Below are 8320 nucleotides of genomic sequence, written 5' to 3'. Positions count from 1 at the left end.
GAGATAGATAGATAGATAGATAGATAGATAGATAGATAGATAGATAGATAATAGACTGAGAGATAGAGCTAGATAGATAGATAGATAGATAGATAGATATGAGATAGATAAATAGGAGATAGATAAATAGGAGATAGATAGATAGATAGATAGATAGGAGATAGATAGATTGGAGATAGAAAGAAAGATAGATAGATAGATAGATAGATAGATATGAGATAGATAGGATGATAAATAGATAGATAGATAGGAGATAGATAAATAGATAGATAGATAGATATGTGATAGATAGATAGATAGATAGAGAAAATAAACTGAGGTATAAATATTTGTATTAGTAAATAAAAACATTTTAGATAATAATAATAAATGTACAATAAATATTGTAATAATTAACCTAATAATGCATAATATTTTTACTTGCATTATCCAGGCTCTGGCCATGTGCATAAGATCCCTGTCACATATAACCCTTTCTCTGCCGCTGATATTCACTGAAGATATAATATGTTGTTGTTGCTCTTCTCTGTGTAGTCGCCGCTTTCCTTCCTCTAGAATATTTGGGGTTCGGTAAGGAGCGCTCCCTCTGCCCATGTCCTTCTCTACATTCATACTATGTGTTTGCACGAGGGTCATCCATACTTTACTTTCTGCTCCCTTCATTTCCAGTTGTATCACAATCTGTTTAATGACGGTAATATCTTTGTATGGAACATTTTACATTAAGGGTTATGCTTCCCCGTGTTGTTAATAGAAAATATTGTGTAATGCATAGATTAATATTGATAGGGGTTTTTGCTCGTACTTGTAAGGGTCTCGGTTCTCAGTTCTCTTTTTTGGGGAATAGTCTCGGTTCTTTTTTGGGGAATAGAGGGGAGATGATATACAGAAGGAGAAATATATGGAAATGGAAATATATGCTATTTTATGTTTCATATAAAAGATGAAAATAGATATTAAACAAAAGACAATTTATATAGATAGATAGATAGATAGATAGATAGATGAAAGAAAGAAAAAATGATTAGATAGATCGTTTTAAAATATATATAATAGTAATATAAATAAAAGAAGATGCCATTACAAAGATACAGATATTGATATAACTATACCTAAATAATAAACACATCAATCTTTAAATATATTCAAGGCACATTTCAAGGAATCCATGCAGGTGTAAGTAACTTTATGTTTGCATCGTTTAGTGTAAGTGTACACTCCATAATCTAGATAATTAACCCAGAATTAATAAGTGAATTACAAATATATATATATATATAATTTATTTGTGGTATCTCTACATATATATATATATATATATATATATATATATAAATAATTATTATTATTATATTATTATTATTATTATTATTATTATTGTATTTAACAGTAAACCTTCAACAAACAAATTCTATGTATGTGTGTATATATATATATATATATATATATATATATATATATATATAATGCGTAGTCTTAAGTGTGTTTGTGTAATATGTGTATAACATGTTATGTGTGTTGTCATATACAATCTTTGGACATGTGTATGGCTGGAGCTGGTGTACAATGTGAGTTAGTGGATTTTAGCCGGTGCACTCACCTTTCTTCAAGTTCTGGGCACAACTTGAGAGTGTGCTGCAGAGTGGGTGCTGCTCCCCCTGAGCTGCAGCTTTCTCTAGTATGAGGTGCACTCACTGCCTATAACCCCCGACTTCCTCACAGAATACTCCCATCATCTGTGGCTCCCTCCTGCCTGCTGGGCCACAGTTCCCGCGCTCCCTCCTGCACCACAGCCCAGAACTCCCGAGAGGAAAGCCGGGCACCCACTGCCCATTGCAGGCTATTTGCCTCTCCTTCCACTACCTTCTTCCTTCTGTCTCTTTCTGTCTGTCAGGATTTTTTTTCCCGTAGACATCTATGTTATGGAAGCTTCACTCAGTGCAGCCCGTTTTAACCCTTCTCCTCCCGGACTCTACTTCTGTATCTGCAGGCAATGCAACTATTAGTCAGCAGCACACACCGGCCCCATCCTTGTCACCATCCCGGTAGGGTCACGGACCCTTGGAAAGCACCGTTAACAATGAAAGGGTAAATTAACCTCTTCATTGCTGGGACAAAGTGACACCTCTCCTGGTATCCAAGATGTTAAATTCGGCCATTAACTAAGATTCCTAATTTTTTTTTTCCTTCTCTACTTTCTGGAGCTGCTGTGATCATGAGATGGGGGCATAAGAGGAGCCATCACTGAATAATACGCCCCCCTACCCCTTAAAAAAAAAAAAAACTTCTGTCTTGGGCCATGATTGATGGTCTCCAGGACTTGTGGTAATTGACTGTTCTGAGGTCTAAAGCTGGTTTCACTTGCAGCAAAGGGATTGGTCAACAAGACAAAAAACGAGGCATTTCTCCCCCCTCCTCTCCCTGAGAAGCTCTTGGTGTTTTTGCTTCTCTTGGAGGGGATCCTTTGGTGCTCGGGGGTGCAGCATTTGCCTTCATTTAGTAAATAGCCCTGGCGTAATTAGCGCTGCCATTAGGAAGTATTACTGCGCTAATACCTGAGCACACAGCCCACAGTCACACTCCAAAGAGCAGGAACACCGTGGCTGACACTCTCCTCTAGGAGTCTGGGAGTCAAACTTTTATTCCTCTTATTCCCATTTACTAACCCAGAATTGACCCCCTATATTAAAGGACACTTTATACAGAAAAGGATACTGTTGCTCTGTCTATCCCCAAGATCACATATGTTTAAATATGATATTGGCAGCTCTTTGTATTTTGGGGTTTAGTGGCCCTTTAAATAGGACTGTCAAGACCACATCTTTCCATATCATTGCATATAAATCATATGCAAATCCTAAAATGTTGCAGTATCTTGTAATACCTTTTTTTATTGGACTAACAGCATTTGGTAGAGACAAGCTTTCGGGATTCCTCCCTTTATCAAGTCCAAAGCAAATCTAAGCAGAAGACACAGGTTACATCTCACAAATATGCAGGGGTTAAGACTAGAGATGTGGAGAATTCACACTAACCACATATAAATCATGATACCTACAGGCTGCTTCTAGCTGTAGCTCTCCAGCTGTTGCAAAACTACAACTCCCATCATGCCCTGACAGGGCATGATGGGAGTTGTTGCAGTTTTACAACAGCTTAGTATATACACATTTACTGATAAATGATATTCCATCAGTGGTCTTCAACCTGTGGACCTCCAGATGTTGCAAAACTACAACTCCCAGCATGCCCGGACAGCCGTTGGCTGTCCGGGCATGCTGGGAGTTGTAGTTTTGCAACATCTGGAGGTCTGCAGGTTGAAGACCACTGCACTAGGTAGTGCCATGGCTTCAGATTTGGGGGTCATCATGATCAGTCTGCTCATCCTAGCTGCTGTAGATGCAGAATGCCAGTCTATAGGGCATAGGATTGTTTTGGAATGAGCCTGTGACTGGTAGGATGGTGAAAGGATCAGGAGAGTGAGGACGGATCTTGAGGCTGGAGCCTCTCCCCTTCCCTGCCTCCCAGAGCTCCTGATTGCACGCCAGGCATTGCATTCCCTCCTAGTCTCTGCCTCCCTCCATGTGTCTGTGTCGTGTAGGACTGGCTCTGGCTCCCTCTGCTTCCGGGTCCCGTCATTTTTTCATTCTCCCGCCGATCAGCTCAACAAAACTGAGTCTCTTGTATAAGCCAGCAGCAGCCAACCTGCCAGCAGTCACTCATCTGCCAGTGCCAGGCTGCAAAATCCCACCTCATCCACCCAGCTCAGCTCCTTACTCCCTGCACGAGGAAGCACTTTGCTCACTTTTTTTTTTTTAATTGTTATTATTGCTAATTTTTTTTTTTTTAACTACATTTTATATTTATTTGCCTTTTTTTTGGATTTTTATTTTTCCATCCTCTGGATCTTGATTTTGTCATTGGGAAAAAAATAAATAAATAAAAGAGACAGAGATCTATAGGGAGCTGTCAGGAGGAGTTACGCAGAGATAGCAGAGAGAGAGAGAGAGAGAGGGAGAAGGGGCTGGAAGATCTGCTGCTCAAGTTGAATCTTCATCACTCTCATCATCATCATCATCATCTTCCTCCTCCTCTCCTGCCACCATCCCTCATTCAGCACCTTGACATGCTCTGCCTCTGATTGACATCTCAAGTGGCTGAGCGCCATGAGAATTCCTAGCCTTGGTACATGTGGCTCTGCTCAGGGCCGACACTAGAGCTCCATTGGAAGATTTAACAATAAATTGCAAGAAGAAAATAAAAAAAACAAGAAAACAAACATTAAGGAGCAAATTTTTCCTCTTCAAGCCTGGCACCTTTGTATTCAGCATGAGTGTATGATTGGCACCCTAGAGGAAGAAGCTTTCCTGGATAGCACCTACATTTTGTTTATTTCACCTTTGCCCCTTTTTCCCCTTTTCATCAACCCAGAACAAGGACAGCCTGAGATTCTGGCAGGAGGGCTGAGGACACACTCACTATAGGGCGCACTGAGGAGTTTATTGATGGCGCAAAGGGTAGGTGGCAATGTCCTGAGACCAGTGCTGGTGCATGGCATGGAGTGACCAGGGTGGGGAAGCAGTTTAGGATTCAGTGTGTGTATATGGGTGTTAATATTAAAGAATGGATGTGAGTGATCAGGGCTTTGTGTGTTGTGTATCTGCACGCCTCACTCTCTGACACTCTCTTGCACTCTCTCTCTCTCTCTCTCTCTCTCTCTCTCTCTCTCTCTCTGACACACACCTCTCTCTCTCCCTCTCTCTCTCTCTTTCTTCCTCTCTTTCAGTAGTCAGTCTCCTCATCTCCTCCTGCCCTGCTTCCTCCTTCTCCAACATATTTTCCTTTTTCTCCTTATCGATAACTGCTATATTTTTTTTCTCTCCTTTCACTCTTTTCTCTCCTTAGACATTGCACTTTCTTATTCTTATTTTTAAATTTTTTTTTTTTGGGGGGGGATTTTATATTTTTGGATGAGCAGTAAAGACCCCGCACACGCCTCAATGTTCCTGGTAACTACTGTGTGCAATTCCACCAATTTTCTTTTTTCTTTTGGACTCTTTCAGAAAATTTCCTGTAAATTATTATTTTTTATTTATGTTTATTTACATTTTAATTATTTTAATTTTAGGTTTATTTTTTTTTACGTCTCTGTATTATTTCCTAGATACATATTTATTATTTTAGTGCATTTATCGTAAATATTTTATTGTATATTATTTTAGTTTTTTTTAGATTATCATCCATCATTCATTTTATTTAACTGTTTTTATATTCATATGCATTTAAAAAAATATATATATATTCTTATTCACTGATTCCATTCATCAGGCCTTTACAGCATTTTATATGCTATCGTGTCTTGCCCACACACTCTTCCTGCATCTGTTCTCCCTTTCACTTGTTTTTCTTTATACATTTCTGTCTTTTAATTCCTTCTTTTCTCTTCTCCCTGCCAGTACGATGAGTTACCGCACTATGCCATGGATGGAGTGGGGGTGCCAACTTCTATGTATGGTGACCCACATGCACCTCGACCTATCCCACCGGTACACCATTTAAACCATGGACCCCCTTTACATGCCAGCCAGCATTATGGAACTCATGCCCCTCATCCAAATGTTATGCCCACCAGCATGGGATCTGCTGTTAACGATGCCCTCAAACGGGACAAAGATGCCATTTATGGGTAGGTACTTGAATAGACTGGCATGTTTATGTATACAGTGTGGATGGATATCTGGAAATCAGAAGAAAAACAGTTGTTAGATTATCATTACCCTCTGCACCCCTATACAAAGCCTGCAGGCCGCTTTAGTATTTTACACCAACAAGGAATTACATAAGAGATAAACATCTCCTAAATAAAATCCCAGGGCTGATAAGACACATGGGAACTTACAGCAGGACTGTAGGTCCGGAGAGTGCAAGGACTCGGGCCTGACTGCCTGCACTGCACAAACCCAGAGCCCTAATGTAACTTCATTAACCACCAGCCCTAATCCCGAGCAATTAAGGATTAAAGCAGCAAATAAAGAGCGGATTAAAAATCGAGTTTGTTGCTATGAACAGCAATCTGCACCCCCTCTGTTATATCCTAATGTTCCCATTTCATCTATCTCCACGTGTATTTACATTTCACATAACTTCTTTGTGTAATATTTGTAAATACCAGAGTGATTCATAAACAAATATATCATTGTTATTATTATTATTATTAATAATAATAATAATAAACAAATATTTTTACGATCTTTATTAATATTGTTGTTATAGAGGTTATCGAGGATTTTAATCTTCCAGTACTGATGTTGCTTTCTTCTGTTTTTTTTTTCCGCCTGTATTGGGGGCCCCGCAGACACCCCCTTTTCCCCCTTCTAGCCCTGGTGTTTGAGAAGTGTGAGCTGGCGACGTGTACCCCCCGGGAGCCCGGAGTCGCAGGAGGGGACGTGTGCTCCTCGGATTCTTTTAATGAAGACATCGCTGTATTTGCAAAACAGGTCATTGAGCCTTTCTGTCCTGCACCCCAATATGTGGCTGCCGAACCCTGCACCGTCCAGGCCCTGTCTATTATATATATATATATATATATATATATATATATATATATATATATATATATATATACACACCAGAAATTTGCATTACAATTGCAGACGTGTGCAATCCTATAGTATAACAACATCAGGGACATTTTAACTATTGAGGATACTGAGAAAAAGTACAGTCTACAGCAGTGGTCTCCAACCTGCGGACCTCCAGATGTTGCAAAACTACAACTCCCAGCATGCCTGGACAGCCAACGGCTGTCCAGGCATGCTGGGAGTTGTAGTTTTGCAACATCTGGAGGTCCACAGGTTGAAGACCACTTGTCTACAGTTTATTTTATGTTGTATGTGCGTGTGTTGTTATGTATTATTGTGTAAGTACGTGTATATGTGTATAATACATAAGTATATATGTTTTGTATATGATTAAAAGAATATGTGTATGAGTGTAAATGACTATCTAGTCTGTGTGTGTGTGTGTATATATATATATATATATATATATATATATGTATGTATATAAATAATTTGCACTACTTTTTGTGTATTGTTTCTGTTTGCACTGTCACTGTCTGTGTGCCCTGACTAGTGTCTTGTCGCCGCAGGTTCGTGCAGAAAAGCCACTTTTCTCCTCCAACCCCGAGTTGGACAATCTGGTGAGTTCTGGATTTCTTTTAAACAGAATTCTTTTTTTTATTTTTTATTTTATTTTTTAGGATGAGTTAAATGCAAAAAGCAATGCGGCCGGGTGCGTTAAGCCGCTTATCAGTAGTGACTACAGGGCAGTCGTTTGTCTGCCGTGTTCACACCTGACAGTGTCATTCTGTGTCACCTGTGGAGATGTTTGATTTTGACTGTTAATGTCACGGAATGGTGGGGTACCGATGAGTAGTCTCAGGGAATCAGGGAATTCACTAACATCCTGGATAAGGGCAGGGAGGGGGAATCGGGCCCGTGCACACATAGAAGCGATATCGGTACAATCTCGGTACTATGTTAATTACAAAAAAAAGTGAATAAGATGAATCCTCCTGGTGATGGGTTAATAATAGGGACTCCTCTTTTACAGATGATCCAGGCGATCCAGGTCCTGCGGTTTCATCTCTTGGAATTAGAAAAGGTAAATGTATTAATCTGTATTAATAGGATAATGCACCTTATTACTTACTGGCTTTACAGAAGGTGCTGAATAACATTAACTATATCATCAAACCTGTATAATAGATAGCAGCTTCATATATCATTGTTGTGTACTTTTGTATAGATTAGATATATTCTGTGTAGTGTTGTAGGTTTTTCTTTTTATTGTCCTTTTTTTATCTATTTTTTTTATAAACTGTATTTTTTCCTCTGCGCCATCTCCGCCGTCGGGTTCAATTATGCGAATTTCATGTGGAAATGTAATTGAGCGGATAATTCGCAGCTAAAGCTAATTTGTAATGCAGTATCTGGGAGCGGGAAATGTCGCCTGTGAGTAGCCGGAGAAGTCTCCCGTGAGCCGGGCTGAGGAGCTCACATGCCCAAGGAGACGAAGCTGGACTCGGTTTGGGATGTCCTTCTTTTCCCGGGAATGAATGACACTTATAGTGTCCGGATTATGGAATATATTTCACATTGGACTGTATTGTGATGAGATCCCGAACTTGCCCAGCGCCCGAGGTCTATAGGAGGGTGGGATGTCTCCTCCATGAGTTGCCCCTATTCCACCAAGTGCCGCCATAGTTTCCATCTCCACTCACTCCACCTGTTCACACTAATTCCTTTCCTTCTCTTTT

The 8320-nt window shown here is 39.8% G+C and overlaps 1 protein-coding gene and 1 long non-coding RNA gene across 7 annotated transcripts in view; one reads left to right on the top strand and one right to left on the bottom strand.

Moving 5' to 3' along the window:
- The window catches only part of LOC130295555 (uncharacterized), a 4201-nt gene extending 1037 nt beyond the window's left edge, over positions 1–3164 (bottom strand). Inside the window, exon 1 of the long non-coding RNA XR_008848910.1 lies at positions 1601–3164. This is a non-coding gene — a long non-coding RNA (uncharacterized LOC130295555). The remainder of the gene's footprint in view (positions 1–1600) is intronic.
- Positions 3165–3642: 478 nt separating this feature from the next.
- Positions 3643–8320, top strand: part of MEIS2 (Meis homeobox 2) — a 141823-nt gene continuing 137145 nt past the window's right edge. For 2 of the 6 annotated variants that reach the window (XM_056546396.1, XM_056546394.1), the window contains exons 1-5: positions 3643–4517; positions 5457–5686; positions 6356–6497; positions 7151–7201; positions 7615–7665. In XM_056546396.1, coding sequence (XP_056402371.1) covers positions 4506–4517; positions 5457–5686; positions 6356–6497; positions 7151–7201; positions 7615–7665 — 486 coding nt within the window. In that variant the 5' untranslated portion in view covers positions 3643–4505. Of the gene's footprint in view, positions 4518–4733; positions 5010–5456; positions 5687–6355; positions 6498–7150; positions 7202–7614; positions 7666–8320 lie in introns of those variants that run through there. The other 4 variants (XM_056546397.1, XM_056546395.1, XM_056546393.1 and 1 more) reach the window with 2 other exon arrangements.

The sequence above is a fragment of the Hyla sarda genome, chromosome 11 (genome assembly GCF_029499605.1).
Source record: "Hyla sarda isolate aHylSar1 chromosome 11, aHylSar1.hap1, whole genome shotgun sequence".
In the NCBI taxonomy this organism is placed as follows: domain Eukaryota; kingdom Metazoa; phylum Chordata; class Amphibia; order Anura; family Hylidae; genus Hyla; species Hyla sarda.
Note: the sequence above shows the minus strand (reverse complement) of the source record. Positions and strands in the feature narration are given on the sequence as shown.